General features: G+C 42.3%; 1 protein-coding gene across 3 annotated transcripts in view; it reads right to left on the bottom strand.

Annotated features, from left to right (window-relative positions):
- Positions 1-307: 307 nt before the first annotated feature.
- LOC146714850 (uncharacterized) overlaps positions 308-17,933 on the bottom strand; it is a 29,780-nt gene continuing 12,154 nt past the window's right edge. For all 3 annotated transcript variants that reach the window (XM_085451184.1, XM_085451183.1, XM_085451185.1), the window contains 2 exons: positions 9,742-9,794; positions 308-2,233 (listed from right to left, as the gene is read on the bottom strand). In XM_085451184.1, coding sequence (XP_085307310.1) covers positions 1,516-2,233; positions 9,742-9,773 — 750 coding nt within the window. In that variant the 5' untranslated portion in view covers positions 9,774-9,794 and the 3' untranslated portion in view covers positions 308-1,515. The remainder of the gene's footprint in view (positions 2,234-9,741; positions 9,795-17,933) is intronic.

Genomic DNA, 17,933 nt, shown 5'->3' with positions numbered 1-17,933 from the left:
ACTGCTAGACCAGAACACCCATCGAGAGGTGGGAGGCAACCTGTGGGGTCCTGCCTGCAATCACATTGAAGATCTACAAATAACAAATAAAATTTAATGTCTGCAACAGGAAGTTGTGAAACTTTAAATACTGTGAATATCCATTTTACATTGTTGTTAACGTAGCGATTACAAGAAGTTCGAGTACTGAACTCGTTTAGTTTATAATTCTATAAACGTTCAATCAACACGCAGATCTCTCCAGGTCCAAAAACTCAGTGAGAGAAAGATAAAATCTTATGACTGTGTCCTCTTTCAGATACACAAATTAGACACAATTTTTCAAGTACTTTTATTTTAATTTACAATACAAACAAATAGAAATCATTTGGCAGCCAAACCATGACTGAAATGGGGGCAAATAGGGAAAATAAAATTAAAACGCAACTGATCAGAACAGCTTATTTATTATTTGTGATTAATCAACATTACTTGAGTGCGGTTCCAAAACCAAAGTACTGATAAAGATAGCTATAAGACCTTCGAGAGCTGGATTTGGCTTACATTTGTATGAGATTCAGTGAATAGAGACAGAAGCGTGTACTTGGTTATGGAGCTATGGTGAACACTGAGCAGCCACGGGGGAGGCTGGCATTAAAAAAAGCACTCTGTACTGCCGCCCAGCCTCAGTTAGGTCATCACCGAGCTGAGCTAACGTCACAGGCTGGACGAGAAGCCTTAAAGTGGAATAAAAATTAAAAGTAAAAAGCTAAGAGGGTGAAGCTATGACCCCTCTGAGGTTCACTCAGCAGCAGTTTGACCTTAGCTGATCTTACATTCACATTGACTAGAATAAATGGTCTTGTTTATGAAATGTTTTCACACAGTCATAACGTGCATAATAGCGACGATCAGCAAGTGAATAAGCCTCGATTAAAAGACAGCTCCTCATCCTTCATTTACGGAATATTCAGTAGATCAATTTTAGAAAGCAGTACAATTTTATAAATAACAGCAGAACAAAATATAAGGAACAAAACCATGATGACCTCTCCTTATCCACGTGCTCGGTTCCTGTACAGCCTATGGCAGGGACTGTGTTTGCAGAAGAAACACTAAGATCCAAACATGATAAAAGCAACATGTGGTGTATCGCTAACTGTGTGTGTGTGTGTGTGTGTGTGGACGAGCACATCCAGGCTTATTGGGACTGTGCGGAGTGTTGGGTGCACTGCAGGTCAAACTCAGCGTGCACTCTGACGTCTCTTTGGTTGTGGCTTCATGCAAAACTTGCAGCTTTGGAAATGTAGCCTCCTTCAAAAGGCACACATTATCTTCTGTCAGTATAACCACAGCTTAAAAAAAATTATCCAAGGGTTCAAAAATATATCTTTGTTGTAAACAGAGTTTCCATTCATTCCCGCGTTCTTAGATGTGAGCGTTATTCTCCAGAAGCGTGGCAACGTCTCATCGTGGTTTTGATGCTCTTTTGAGTCCTCAGAGTTTTTTTATGTGGTGGGTGAGCGCATTCGCCCTTCACTCATAGTCCTCTCCTGCCGTGGCGGCCTCCAGAGCAGCGAGAGCCTCTGCCACCATCGAGTCCGTGATGCTCTGCACCTCCTGCTCCTCGTCCTCGCTCTTCGACACCGAGATCCCGCTCTCCATCGTGGAGACGTCGGGAGTCTTTGTCAGCGTGAGCTCGTCCCTCGTGCCCCCTGAGGACAAGCTGGTGTTGCTGGTTTGGATGTCCACTGACAAGACGCTGCCCTCATCCCCCGTGTCACACAGGTACTCCGGGGTCCCTCCCACACCCTCGTCTATCTCGTCTGCTGAAAGCTCTGGGCTGCTGAGCCGGTGCTCGGAGCTGGTCCATCCGTTACTCGTCGCTTGGCTCCTCTGGATCTCGTAATTCTCTACGCTGGGGTACACGGGCACCTGGCTCAGACCTTTTTCCTGCGTCATCCATTGCTGCCCCACCCCTTGTGGCTGGATGATGTAGAGCCCTCCCTCTGTCGGTGGTATACTCCCCTGACGGTGCAGTCTTTGGTTGACATGGTTGTTGTCAACTTCTAGTTTTAGTGTGCTCTCATTGGACTTGCTGTAAGCCATGTTATGAAAGCCATGCTTCTGCTTGGCCTCACCATATAGGTCTCTGTTTGGGGCCCCGCCCGGGCGGCGATGGGGCTGGTAGAGCGAGCTGCCTGTGGAGTCGCTCTTCCTCATGTCCACTGGAGCTGAGGGGTCGTAGACGTAGCTGTGAGAGAGCAAGACCAGAAAAGTCACTGCTAGAGTTACAATGGTCATAGACTGCTCAAAAAAATATAACTACAACTTGATCACGAGGGTAAAGAACATGCTCAGGTAAAGTTCAGGGGTATCAGTCTTTATTGTTAGGAAGGAGAAACCACTTCACCTGTAAATCGCTTTTCAGAGGAAACAAGACAACCCCCAAAAGCGATCAGCACATCAATATGTATGACTGCAGGGAGGTTCGCTTTGTCTTAATGCTATGGAGGCTATACAGTCAGGCGCGGAGAGCTGGACATGACCGCAGAAGGGCATCAAACCCATCAGCAGGACCAGTGTCTGCTCCTTTGTGTAAACAGGAGCAGGAGGAGCACTGACAGAGCCTTTCTGACCAAACAGACTCCACGAGGGAGGCGTGAAGTCCCCTTTAATAGGATGTATGCTCAGATTAGCACGATACAGCTCAACTGCTTCCCCCAACCCAGTCATGCTGGGTTATGCTGCAGGCGGCATCACGTTCGCCACGGCATCTCCAGACTCTTTCACTTCTGTGCTTGGTGTGAACCTGCTGTCGTCTGTGGAGAGTGCAGCAACCACACCTACCTGTTCAAAGCCAATCAGTCAGTTGGAAGAAAGTTGGCTTAACAGGAGTGTTGAGGGAAGCAACATGGCCTGTTTTGGACATGTCAGGGAATTAATAACACAAAGCTAATAAATATGCTAATAATAATTTCACATTAAAAATCAATAATAATGTCTAATATTTTTTTATTTAATTATTAAGGTTAGGAGCACAGGTGAAAGGATGGAAGTACTGCCTAGTCAATCAACCATTTTGAAGCCTGACAGATGAAGGCTGATGGTAAACTTGAACCAGTGTAAACAGTACAGTATCTCGCTCTGACACGAAGTGCTGTAGAAGTATTAAATATAACTTTGTACTTAGGAACAGTACTTGCGTGTACTTTAGTGAGCTACACTTTGCCGCTGGGTTTTAAATTGCTAATGTGACAAAGTAAGTGTTTTAAAGAGGTCACTGTGGGCTACAGACACATGTGAGAGACATCTTTTGTAAACCTTCAACGACTAGATGTAGTGAAAACACACCCCACAGTATTTAAAATGCAAGCTCACATTCAGTGTCATTTTAACTTCTTATTTAAGCACAGATGACTTCTGACTGCTACAAACTGAAGATGAATTTCAAACTGCTAGAAGAGCGACTCCTCGGTTTTAGCCTGCGGATCACCATGGTGACAGACGAAAGGGCTTTCAGTCAGTCTGACGGGGCTCCTCGGGTCAGATGCGCCGACGGCCACATACTGTACACTGACAACGACAAGGGTACTTTATTGTGCGGCCGCTGCACATTTTCAAATGCAACGTGATGTCCGGGGCGTGCATGCTCTCGATGTTTACAGAGGCTGCCTAGAGCCTCAGCGGCGGTAAGTTCTGCACTGCTCATGTAAATGTCAGATATATTATGCAGAGCGTTGTAGGAAGGAAATGTGCACAGGCCTGACTGCACTCCTCTTTTGGGTTTAAAATGTTTAGTACTCCCTTTTACTTCCAGATGTTGGTTTATGAGAGGCGAACAGTGGAAGACACACAGATGTTTAGTCTTTCTGTTTGACTGTAAGCTTAAAAGCTAACCTTAGCATAAAAGAAGTGTTTCTTATACAATTAGCTTCCATTCAAATAACACATCAGGCTGAAAAGTAAAATAAAGAAATTGTTTTAGGAGAAATAATGTTGGCTTTCTAACGGTTAGCTCAGCCGGAGGATGCTAGTTTAAGGTCTGTTTGTTCAGTACGAAGGTGAAGTCACAAGGCAATTAGCCTAGCTTAGCTTAAAAAGCAAAACCTAAGTTAAATAGTCAATCCGGTTGTTCAGTCTGACGTCACTAGCCGTGTCTGGGCCTAAACTCCGCTGCAGGTCCATATATCAAACGATCACTATGGCATTACTGAGAGTTGAAAAACTGTCTAAAGTCCTTCATCTTTAATAAAATGATCAGCGTTCTGCTCTACCAGGTGTAACAATTGAGTTTAACATCCAGGCATCCATGAAAACGGAATTTATGACATTTAACGGAGTTAGAAGTTAGCAGGAAGTTAGCTCGCTAGCTTCTATCTAAATACAATATAGCATGTCCTGACTGCGGGGTTTTGGAAACAAATTAAAACGTACAGCTCTGCTATCACTTCCAGCATAAATGAAGACAGAAAACTAAACAGCAGTGACGTTTGTAGGGTTACTGAAGTTGGGCTAGCTGCTATATAATGATGTGCTACGTGACCGCTAGCGACACAGCTATGTTAGCATAATATAAACAAGCTAACTTTTTTCTGCACTCGATAAAAGTTAATGTGAGTGTTCTCGGTGGTCAGAAACAAATGTAATCGCATGGCAGGATGCTGTAAAAGGACCAAACTTCAGCCAGGAGAACAACTGAGATAATCCATCCATAATACGAGGTTAGTCATTCATATACTGCTGCATGGGCTGGGCTGTAGTTACATCCTAAGGTTTTAAAAACTGAGCTTAAATAAATGATTAGCGGTAATCCGAGGGAGGTCAACAGTGATCACTGACTGTTTTAGGAGCTTTTTGAGATTAAATAGAAGAAAATACAAAACATTAAACATGTTAACAACACAAAAGCCATATTAAACGCAGACTACTTTAGGCCCGGAAGTAGGATTCGTCACGTCATCAATTAACGACCCGATTACGCCAACTTCAGAGAGAAGAGTAAACAAATTCCTCACAAATCAACGCTGTCGCTTTAAATTAAGTATAAAGTAAATTAAATTTAACTATAATCAAATGGGGTTTTTTTTGCTAATGCTAGATTTTACAAGATGCTAACTGTTAGCTAACTTCTTATATGCAAGGAAATGTATTATTGTGAATTTTATTCCAAGTACATACAAATAAAGTCAAGTGTTTTAGAAAAAGGTGCTCAATTGGCTCTTTGGGGCGAGTGATACCGAGTTAAACAGTGGCATTGTGACAAATCAATTTAACAAACGTCTGTTTTCAATCAGAATAATAAAATGCCATGAAAAGTAACACCGACACATTACATCGCCCTCATGTGTCGCTGCCTCATTTGATGTTTTTGTTGAACATTTGCTCTCACCTACTTTGCTATCCCTGCTGTGAAATGACTTTCCCTGTGTATATCGCAGTGACACGTGTGGCCAGAGATTCGTTGATGTCGTCCCAATTCCTCAAAAGATGCTAGAGGTCAGCAAAGGTCTGAGACTAATTAAAGCTCATTTATGGCACAGTAAGTATCCCCTCGCGGACATAACGACAACCTGATACCTCCACTTTGAAGGATGTTCTTACAAGGACACGAGGCAAAGTAGTAAAAGCAGTACAAGTAAAAGATGGCTTGCTCTCACGCTCACGCCTCGACAGGTATTACAAGTGTTGGCGAGGGTGGGGGGTTTGCGGTGGGGATGGCATAACAGTCTGTCAGACATCGCCTGCTGCGAGCAGCTTGTGTTTTTCACGCCCATATTTTCTTCATTTCATGTGTTTTTTCCTCCACCCTGCCAGCCTCCATCTTTCACCTCTCCAGGAGCTCCTGTTCCAAAACAACCTCCTCCTCCTCGCGTCTCCTTCAGCGTCACCGTTGTGTAGCTGCAGCTCACTAATCTTCTACAGCTTCGCACTTGACTTCTCCTTCATTTCAACATCTTCCCTCAAGCTTTTCTCACCTCCCGCCTGCTTCGTCTTAAGTTGTCATGTTCACTTGTCTCCGTTTTTTTTTTTTTTTAATCTAACCCTCCTTTGGCTTCACTCTTCACTGTTCAGTATTCAACATGAGCTCAAGAAGTCCTTAGAATTAAGAAGATAACTTTCAAACGTGCAGATCGATTAAATTGCAGCATTCTGTCTTCCCTCCCAGTACGCAGACACACAAACACAAAGCCACCTGCCTACGCGGTTACAGTCACACACACGTGCGCTCACCCACTGACTTAAGCACCTCTCTCTCACCCTGCATCATTTCCTTCTCCCCTCTCAGTGGAAAGCTGAGAAAATGAATGTTTTCCATTTCTTTTGCTCCTGGGCAGCACCGCTGCCAAGGTGAAATTTGAGGTGTACTTTCAGAAAAGTGAGAGATGCACAGGGCGTTTTACTACAGAAAAAAAATATAATTCATAAAGCTGGATAAAAAGACTTGCGGGGGACGACGACAGGACGCCTATCACCAGAGAGCAAAACTAAATAAATGACACACTGCTCAAACTTTCTGGTTTTGGTCTTTTGCTGGAGTGGACGGCCAAAAAAAAAAAAAAAAAAAAAAAAAAAAAAAGAGGCAACATATTCTTTGCATACATGTTGCTCAAGTTGATTCTTCAGAGCGCTCGCTTTAGAGCCGATGACGATCATTCACAGGCAGTTCAGTGATTAGACACGTGCACAAGCACAATACTACTTTCCCTCATGTGCTACAGAAATTAAAGCTGATTGCATCTGTTCTGAAATACAATGGTGCAGAGGTGCCTATAGATTTTATGCCAGTGAAACCATTAGAGCTGTGATGAACATCCTAATCTTTTCAATGTGAGGCACTTTGTCCTCTTAAGTCAGGGGTGTCAACCTCAAATACACAGTGGGCCAAAATTCAAAACTGGAACAAAGTCGCGGGCTAACATTAATATTTATTGAAATATATTTATTCCTCCAGATATGAGAATGAATCTTTTCTTATGGACTCAAACACGTTTTGCTGAAAAACTGAATATGGAACAAGCAAAGCTTAATACTAAACAATATATATATTAGCTGTATAATACCAGTAGGCCAGCTCTAATAGTAATTTGTTATGGCTTTGCGGGCCAAATGTAATTAGGCTGCGGGCCAAATTTGGCCCGCGGGCCAGAGTTTGACACCTATGTCTTAAGTGGATGAGAACTTCCACCTTGCACTGTGAAGTTCAAAGGAAATACTCCAGCGAAGGGTTCGCAAAGCGTGCACGCCCAAGATACCCCGATCAAAGATTTCTCCATTCATGCCGACTCCATCCACCACAATAAGTCAGACTTGTTTGTGATTGTTCCTCTTAGATTTGATGAACCACTCCTACTGCTGATCCAGTAATCTAAAGGCCCAGCCATGCCAGCCCCCCTCCCCAATCCTGTTAATCCCAGAAATGTGACACTCCAGACAATTACAGAGGAATGCGTGCTTGTCACAAGCATTCACATATGTATCTTTTGACATGGGAAAGAAAAAAAAACAAAAAAAAAAAAACAGCTGTGTAGTGGGATTATGACTCTGGTATGTGAATAGCTGTGTGCACATTCATTAATCTGCAATCAAGGCCTTGTTTCTCTGCCCTATTCTGTCTCCTCGATCGCCTCACAAAGCACAGTGATGTCGAGCCCTGACAACGATGTCGTGTAGGCTTTAATGACTAGGCAGCCCGGCAAAAAATTAATTTAAAAAAATACAGTAACATGGAGGTGAAGGCTATCGGCATATCGACTCACAGTTTGTACTAAGTATCCACATGGGGCTCGCAAAGCAAACGTATTATAAATAGGCCTCTCACTATCGGCATGAAACAGACAAGAAATCATTAAGTGGCCAAGAAGACATTAGAAGTGGCACTGACGAGTGACATTGGGAAATCAACAGTTAGAGGTTGTTATTGAGGAGCTGTTTAGAGGTATATGGAGACCCATTAGAGTGAGTAAAAAATTAATACTGTATTTTTGGACCATTAAGGCGCAATAAGTGAAACAAAACAGTCAGATAAGTCAAACTTTACTCAACTCATTCTTCTTGCTTCCTCCACTTCCCTACCATTGATTCATTAATGTTGAATTCTCTGGCAGCTGCTCTATTCCCATGTTGTTGCAGTATATTAATGACTAACCTTGTATTGTGGATGGATTATCTCAGTTGTTCTCCTGACTGAAGTTTGGTCCATTTACAGCATCTTGCCATGCAATTGCATTTGTCTCCAACCATCAGGAAACCTCACATTAACTTTTGTCGAGTGGAAAGAAGTTAGCGTTCATCCTCCAGCTTCACTGTGTTTATGTTATGCTAACATAGCTGTGTCGCTAGCGATCACGTAGGACATCATTATATACCAGCTAGGCCAACTTCAGTAACCCTACAAACGTCACTGCTTAGTTTTCTGTCTTCATTTATGTTGGAAATGATAGCAGAGCTGTACATTTTAATTTTTTCAGAAATCTCTCAGTCAGAACATGCTATATCATGTTTAGGTGGAAGCTAGCGAGCTAACTTCCTGCTAACTTCTAACTCCGTTGAATTGAATAAATTCTGTTTTCATAGATGCCTGGATGTTAAACTTAATTGTTACACCTGGTAAAGCAGCAACACTGATCATTTTATTACAGATGAAATAATTTAGACCGTTTTAACTCTTTAACAGTGTTCGTTTGACTTTGGGACCTGAAGCGGATGGAGTTTTGGACCCAGATTACTCAGTGAGGCTCCTGACTACGGTAGCCGTAATGCTCTGACAATTTATCAAGCGGTGCAGCTTCGTAGCTTAGCAAGCTTACTAAAACAGTTTTTGACAGATTTTTGATTGCCGTGTATCAAGTAAAATTGGTTAAAGGTCAGTAAACACAACCAGAATTCATACATAAGGCACACCGGATTATTAGGCGCACTGTCGATTTTTGAGAAAATTAAAGGATTTTAAGTGTGCCTTATAGTGCGGAAAATACGGTATATCATATATGTGGGGGTTATTTTCTTAGCTGTTCTGCAAGAAAAGATCAGGCAATCCCCGTTCAGCTAGTGGTTACACCAAGACAGAGTGAGAAAAAAAGTGGGAGACAATTATCTGAGTGAGCATTTTATATAGCTATAAATACAGCTAAAAGTCACAGTGTGATTAACTTGTAAATAGTGATTTTTTTTTAAGTGATACTGCAGTTGTGAAACCTGACTTTATAACCCCTGATGAAAACCTTGAACATTTCCAAGAATCAACCCTTTTAATAAATGGAAACAATCAGCTTTAAGATAAAATGCACCCACTGGAAAACCCTGTGCCAACACCAAACTGTCTAAAATAACATTTTGGCCTATTCCAAAATCAAAACTCCTCTTTTTACTTTAGTCAAATCATCTTTTTGGGAAGAAAAAGAAATTCCTACTTGTATGAAAGTCTTTTAGTTTTGTAGCGCATGACACTACTTATAAACCCTTAGCAAACTCAAAGTGACCCAACAGGTAAATATGGAAGTGGTGTGACATCTTTATATGGTTTTCTTGTAATTCTTTACACACACACCCTTCCTGGTAGAGCAACCCTTCCTCTTTCTCTTCCCTCCTCCCTCCTCCTTTTCTCCGTAACAAGAGTTCTTGAGGGAGTTCTTGATTACTGTGGGGTTTTACTGAGCATCAGTGTTGTGACAATATACAAAAAGGACGATGACTGCGTAAGACGGAGAAGTGGCGCACAAAGAAAAGAACAGAAACACAACAAGAGGAAACACTTCTCACCTTTTAATCATCCGGCAGCATTGGCACCCCATTTGGCTAGCTGTGTCGTGGAGCTGCAGAGAGACATGAACAAAGTTATCAAAGTTTAATCACACAGACACCCTTCAACTAAACTGAGCACGCAAACTCTCAGGTGTCAAAACATGCACATATCATTTTCACCGCAAGGAAAGGTTGCAGTTTACTATACTGGACACACACACACACACACACACACACACACACACACACACACACACTGCTGTGGATCGGACCGTTTACCACCTCTGACATACCGATGGGTTTAGGAACCAGAGCTTTTTCAGGGCTCTCCTGAAGATTTCACCCCGTTTTTTTGCTCTGCCCTTGCTTTTGGATGCTATTAGAACATCGGCATGAAAACTCTGTCTGCCTGAAGTGCCGATAGAGATGTTATTGCCATTCATCACTGTTGTGTGAGTGTGTTGTACCCATGTGCAGGATGAGAGTGACCTTTTCTCTCCTGGTGGTATGTTTCTTCAGGCTTTGGCATTTCATTGCCTGGATAAATAATTAATCACCGAGTCTTGAACGGGCTTGTCTGAACGCGAAGGAGAGAGGCAGAGATCGAGGGAGGTAGAGGACACTCTGTCTCTTTGGCGAGAAAAAGGAAAGGCTGCGTGGCCACCTGAGAAAACAACTTCTCTTCCTAACCTTACCTCTCTGACCTTGCTGCGCTTTATTTTTGGTTCTAGCTGACTCCTTCGATCAGAATAAGCTCCACGAGTGTAATGTGGTGACAGAAATTATAGGGTGACACTGGCGCAGAGACACATTGTCAACAAGGAATTAATTATAGGGGATAATGTCTTTGTCATTGCTGAAGAGAAAATTGTACACCATATCATGATGTTAGGGAGTAGCATAAAAACACTGCTGGACTTCATTTAAACGATCTGTCTGGTGTTATAAATAGCAGGCGACAGGCTGGAGACCTGTCCGGGGTCTCCCCCTCCTCCCTATGATAGCTGGGATAGACTCTAGCGCCATCCCGGGACCCTGAATTGGATAAGTGGAAGAGAATGGATGGATGTTCCTGTTCAGCTTGGAAAACAGTAATTTTTGTAAACACAGAAAAAAAAGATAAATAATTTAACATGTACAGTAGATGCAGTTCATATAATTGGACTTGGATGGAGGTAAACTTAAATGAGTTGGTGGGATTCAGCTAAATAAGTTGGAAGTAGGCCTCATTGAAGCAACCACTTGATCCACTTTTACTGCTGTGATGGCAGCAATTCAAGGTTCCTGTTCTCAGCATTACTATGCGATAACATAGTATAACATAACATGATTACTCATCAACTCCAGGGATATCATTATTCATTATGTATTCAACGCCAAAACATTCTGCTATTCTTAGAGGAAACATCCCTGAACGGGAAACCATAAAAAGATGTGGCATGAGGTCACCTGGCTAGGAGTTAGGCCCAGACTGGCAATTGTTTCTGACCTCAAAGTCTATCGTTCAACGGTTTGCAAAATAACTGCAATCTTAATAATGAACGCAGAGACACCGCCAACACTTTGCAATCAATCTGAGTCGGTCTGTGCCGATGAGCACAACTCATCTGCAACGTGCCTCTTTACAACAGGAGACTCGACTTAGCCGGTTGCCAACTGGTTGTGGTTTCAGATGCTGACGTCATTATGCTGTTCATTATAGATTCACAGATACCTTCGTGTAACTTTTACTTTCTCTATAAAGATTTTGCATCTTTGCTCAGGTAAATCTAAAGAGCGCGTGGGTTTTTGGGCTTTTAGTGATGGAGAAAAATGGGTGGTGCTGGATTTATAACCCAAGACAAAACCAGAGCATCGCTGTGAAATGAAATGCAGCACAGTAGTTTTAGTTTTACCTCAGTTATCTTGTTTTTATACATTAAAAGAAAGCTGAAAATAAAATCTGACTAATCACTCAGCACTAGTAGACGACCAACCTGGATACCTGGATAGGGGCGATCGTGGCTCAAGAGTTGGGAGTTCGCCTTGTAATCGGAAGGTTGCCGGTTCGAGCCCCGGCTTGGACAGTCTCGGTCGTTGTGTCCTTGGGCAAGACACTTCACCCGTTGCCTACTGGTGGTGGTCAGAGGGCCCGGTGGCGCCAGTGTCCGGCAGCCTCGCCTCTGTCAGTGCGCCCCAGGGTGGCTGTGGCTACAATGTAGCTTGCCATCACCAGTGTGTGAATGTGTGTGTGAATGGGTGGATGACTGGATATGTAAAGCGCTTTGGGGTCCTTAGGGACTAGTAAAGCGCTATATAAATACAGGCCATTTACCATTTACCATTCAACCTACAACAAGCATCACACTGGGATCAATTTATTGTTGTGCTGCGGTCATTTTATGATTTGTTCACCATTAGAAACCAGCATGGAACACATGAACGTGCCACCGCTCGGGCAATCTGTACCCATTACTCCTGAGTATTTTTAAGCTGCAGTAAGACCAGGCTTGTATGATGTAAAAGGTCTCAGGTGCTGTGGGACTCGATACATCTTTGTTCATAGTCCTGAAAGAAATGAGCCAAGACCTCAGGTGGACTCTGTTTGGAGTATTGCTTTGAAAAATGCTTGTGGGACCGGCAAATTTGCGTCTCGTGTTGGATCGATTGAAGAAAAGCAAACAAGGGTGTGTTGATTTATATAATGGTACAAGCCGCCAGACAAGCAAGGCTATCACTCCATCACGGCTGGGTCACTCCTTTTTTTCATTCCCCCACCCCGTTTTTTAAGCATGCAAGCCGGCATTTTTTGTGGAAAAGCAACAAAGCATGACTTAGCTCTCCCAAGACGTCTAATTATCCTCCTACAGGTCTGCTGCTGTGTGCAAAGACATATAAGGAATCCAGAGCCAGAGGTGGGTGTACGCACTGAGCACGCAGGAAAAAAAAACAACAAAAATCTCAGCATGCACACAGAATCAATCTCGGTAGCACGCTCTCGTCTCAGAGTGGCCTCTGTCCTCTTCTCTCACGATTTGAGGTGGGCTTGACTTTAACATGGCTGAAGCCATCTCCTCAGCAGCAATTCATCTACATTTTCATGGGGACCTCTGACACATTCGCAGCTACTTATGAGAAAGCCAAGGGGGTGCAAAACGCTGAGTGCAATTCATAGTGGCAGAGAGGCCCAGCGGTTTGACAGACTGCGCTTTAAATAGAGGACTCTGTTTCACACACTGTTGCTCTGGCGAGCACCCGCCCTGCCGAAGTGTCCCTTATCTTCTGGAAGGGAGTGAGAGAAGAGGTAATTTCCCAGCGGGTTTCAGGAACTATCGCATTAATGGAGAGCCAAAGTCACTAGGAGCCGACTTTTAGAATTACAAGTCACATTCAGGCAGGTCAATAATCATCTGACAAGCTCCTGCTCTCAACCCTCCGATCGCTCAGGCTGCTGGATGTGCAGCCTTCTCCCTCCTCCTGTTTTCTTGTTGTGCCGTGGCATTTCTTTCCTTGTGCATTATGTATATTCCACATCTCAGAGACTTGTGTCTGCTGATTTCTGCTCTGTATGCCCTCGAGGATGTTTTAATGTGCTGCAGTCTTGCAGGCTGCTGGGACTCTTTGGGGAGCATCCTCAAACTCGGGGCCTCCTCTGCCAAATACTGTATCTGTGCAATAAGTGGTCCTAAATCCTTCTGCATAATTGCATCTGTCTGAATTGTTAGAAATTCATTATGTCTATGAATAACTTTAGCACATTCTTGGCACCTCGTTTTAACTCCAGATTAAAAACAACAAAAAAAACACAACAATGTGGGAGCACATGGATTATAAAGTGCTGTGACAGTGGACTAATTAAGGTAATTACTAACTTCAATTTGACTCACTCCTCTGTGTTTTTCCTGTATTAAAAAAAATAAAAGCCACATGTGGTAAAATGAAGATTTCAAACATATTTCAGTCAAAAGATTTTTTTTTTAACTGAACAAACAACAAGTGTTACCGTCCCATGGCTTTGCGCCGTTTCGCATTCTTGTTTGACATTACCGAGTCTCTGATTACTGTTTTACTTCACGGTTACTCTAATGATGAAGGTGTGGTTTAAACATTCACCTAGTACGTAAAAAAGAAAAAGAAAATGCCAGATCACATGTCTCGGGTTGTGTCAGGAGGGACCTGCTGTGGTGACCCCACAGTGACTAAAATGTAAAGTGTTTTATATTTTATATACATGTGGTATATATTTTTCCATTAGCTGTAAACAAGTTTGCAGTGATTTTGTTGTTCTATTGACACATGGCGATAAACAAGAACACTTACTTCTGTACAATATAACACATTTACACACAGGCTAAGTTTTTATATTTACTCTTTGCTTTTTCTCAGACAGTCAAACAACACTGAGCCTGTGTTAACTTTACATGTTGATGTTGGTAACCAGCTTCGAGTTTTTGCCTTTTGCTGTTTAATAACAGGGGTTAATTATGGCGTCTTGTTTACATCGTGTTTTTTTGTATATTCTGGCCCAACCCTGTACAAACAGAAGGATAATTCAAGCAGATAATCCCATTTGAGAAACTGAAACATGTATTTTTTCTTCTTCTTTACCTTTATCAGTCAGGATGTTTATGGTTTTGTTCCCCGACTGTCCAAAAGAGAAGCGTCACATATTATCTACTATATCTGACATTTCCCTACAACAGTGTTTATACACAGAGGGCTAATGTTTTATCGCTAGACAAAATCTGCTTACGCCAAATATTTGAATATGAGCAGGGCAAAGTCTCCAAACAGAGCATTAAATGCTAATACTGCTGATACTTGCTGCATGCTAAGATTTTTGTACAATTGCATAACTTAATTCTGCTTTTTTGATCTGCTGCTCAAAAGATAATAATTTCCATTAAGCGCAATATTAAATTCACCACAAAGACAAGACAGCACAAGATCTCAAAAATATTTAGCCCTGCAGTCGATCTCATGACTTTCCCTCTCATGTGTCAAATCATGGGAATTGGAAAAGGTTAGGAAAACCTGAGAGCGTGATGCATGCCACACTATTTTTATGAGTATTATTTTCAGTCCAAATATTTTTAATACTCCTATAGTTTGGTTGGTAACCTAGAAACAAATATCCCACAATTACTCTGGTTTTGAGATGAGTTTTTATGAGAAGCCACACAAAACAAAAACATCCGAATCATTTAAAAAAAGCCCTCAAATTAAGGTTTACAGTAGGTTATGTAAACTACTGAGGAAAGATGTTGAAATAAAGATTCAAACAAACAGTAGAAATTCTGACTATTTCTGTTTATTCTCTCCAGAGGAAACTTACACCTGAGGGCCAGGTGCCTGTATATTTTGCTGTGTTTTGGTTTACATCCAGGGAGGACACACCGTCAGGCGGAATGACTAATGGCTGGCTGCCTGGGTCGGAAAAAGCTGTTTTGCATCAGAATGGAGTTGGGTTGCAAATTTGCAAGGCAAAAACTGGTTCTAGGTTGTGTCAGTGCTGACAATGTGATTGTAGTGTTACCTGCCTCGGGCTACTCCTTCTGCTGCTAGTCAGCACAAACGGCTCGCAGTCAGAGGGGAACTAGTCCTGCCGGCCAGAGATGACACAAATGCTTCTTAAAGTGGCAAAGGGCCGATGAGTAACTCAACGGTTACGTCACAGCTCCGATAACTAAGAGACATCAGCATTAAAGCCCAAGACAACTCCCAAAACCCCGGCTTACAGAAAACGACCAGACAAACACGATTAACAGGGCAGGCTCTTGTATGTTCAGGCTCCTCGGTGTCTAGTTGCCATGCTGTGTTTGCAGAGTAAATAGGCACTGATACGCAGGGAGAAGGGAACAAGTGCAGTGCACATCCGCGAGTTCCCATCACTATTATGTGTTATAAGATCAACCTTTGGTAAAGCAAATCGATTGTTTTTAACGTGGTGCACGTGACGGGCAGTCAGAGAGTCGTTTCGACTGTTTTTCTTTTTTATGCAAAGATTTTGTGTATGTGAAAGTTGTCACTCGAAAAAGGATCGCCCGTCTCTTCTTCTCAACGTTTAAGAAACTTTACGGCATCACTGAGGCCACGCTTTGGCTTCAGGGTCAGCCGGGGGCACTGGATTCATCTGGGAGGTGTGGGAACGACCAGCAACAAACACCAAGTCACTAAAGACAGGAACAGAGGTCAGACTGATGACCCAGCAACTCAAAGATACGCCCACACAAGCAACCGCTACCACAGTCACCTGTTCACACGCCGTGCAACATGTCTTGAAAAATGTTGAGCTAGAAATGAAAAGTAGTGTTTCATGTTAGATAATGATTCCCTCCCATAAACAACACAAAGGACTGATTTTACGATATAGTTCAGGAGAAGCTATAATTATGACCTGAGTCTTTTTGGTGTTTAAAAAAGGTTAAAGAGCCAATCACTAACCTGAGTTAAATTTAGCCGCTATCGAGCTCAACAGTTGCTGTTTTAGACTATTTAATGTTAGAATAAGCTGGCAAATGGCTGTGTGTGATGGTGTATATAAATATATCTGTGTGGTTATTTTCAGAAGAGATTCCTGAAGTGTCAATCTACTACATTTATTTTCCAACTGTAGTTTCTAGAAAATTCTTCAAATATTTTATTTTTGTCTTCAAATGAAATAAAACTGTGGTTAGCACTGTGACACCATAGCAAGAAGGTTCCTGGTTTGAATACCAGCATTGGCTGGGGCCTTCCTGTGTGTAATTTGCATGTTCTTTATGCCTTTGTGCCTCTGGGCTTAGTCTTGTAGTCCAAAGACATGCATGTTAGGTTAACTAAAATGTTAAAATGTGACTGTGGTCAGCTGGCTCCAAAACCAAGTCAATCCCCAGACTCGCAGGTTAAAATGCAGCAGAAAACGTGTTTATAGCCTAGTAGAAAAGTTAGTTTTCCTCTGTATAGCTTATTACACCCTTTATTAATATTCATACAACTCATTTGTTTAAATTTAAATATTAAGGCTCATAACTGATTAGGGGGGTGGATGCTTTGGCTCAAAAATATGTGCAGCCACTGGTTGTTGTAGCTTTGAGTCATACAAGTATCTGAGATGGACCTCGAAATCTTGCTTTTTTGTTGTTTTGCACCAATTTCCATTAATTTATTTGAAGAATAATCTGACTTGGTGTGCACTAAGAGTCCTTATACTTTTTTTTTTTCTTTTTACAGTGAATGTTAGGTAATACTACTAAGCACGTGTCTTTGACTGTTGGCTTCAAATGAACCCCCGATACTCAAAATGCAAGAGCCGAAGTTTCCAAGCAAGAGTTCAAAAAGTAATAGGGAGGCTCTGTTCGTCTTTTCTATACATGTCCAAAACACACGCGCAGCATGAGAAGTACAAGTGATGGAGCTGAGGTACAAGCCCATCTGTAACGAGCCTTTAAACCCTCCACCAGGCTTTACAGTTAGTAACAGACTCATTTCAGAACATCCAAATGACCAATCACGTTCCCCTGGAGACTTTCCAAACTCATAATGAGACTGACGATTCAATCTGTGCATCAAATGACTATCATTCATTCAGATATTTGCCATTGTTGGCTGGCAATAATAGTCCTTTATCTGCTCTCTGTGCCACTCAACAGATTATATATTGCTCCTGTTTTTTATGATAGGGAAGATCGTCGAACAATTACTGAAGGGGAGAGATATTTCAGCTCAGGCAGCTTGGCTGGGCTCTAGGGCTGAACGATATATCGCATTTGCGATAATATCGCGACATGATCAAGTGCAATTTTCTAACCGCAAAGGCTGCGATTATACTGCGATTATAAGGCTGTCCAAATTACTACCATATCCCAGAATTCATAGCGCGGCCCAGCCAAACTCCAGTTTCCAGCAATGGCGGCCGCTACTAAGTTTTAAAATTACTCTTATTAATCTTTCTGGGTCACAAAATAAACTTTTAACATATTTTCAGGCGAGAAAGTAGTTGTGTAAACATCAAATATCTGCTCGGTTTATCAAGATATCCCATATTTGCAAAAGTGCTTCGACGTTTTCAGAGGCGTCTGCTACCCACCAGCTCGACAGCTAGCCGGGAGCTCGAGGGTTACTGATGCGGCCGAGAACGGCACAACTCCCGGCACATCATTTTCAGATCACCGCGGAGTTTCGCTGCTCGGGTTAAACGTAATATATAAGTCACTTAGACAACCTAAAAATGTTATTGTTGGGCTTTTTTC

The sequence above is a fragment of the Copadichromis virginalis genome, linkage group LG3, assembly GCF_057382275.1.
Source record: "Copadichromis virginalis isolate Kocher_CV1m ecotype Utaka linkage group LG3, C_Virginalis_male_GT1.1, whole genome shotgun sequence".
NCBI lineage: Eukaryota > Metazoa > Chordata > Actinopteri > Cichliformes > Cichlidae > Copadichromis > Copadichromis virginalis.
The sequence above is the reverse complement of the archived record's forward strand: the minus strand, read 5'-3'. Positions and strand labels throughout refer to the sequence as shown.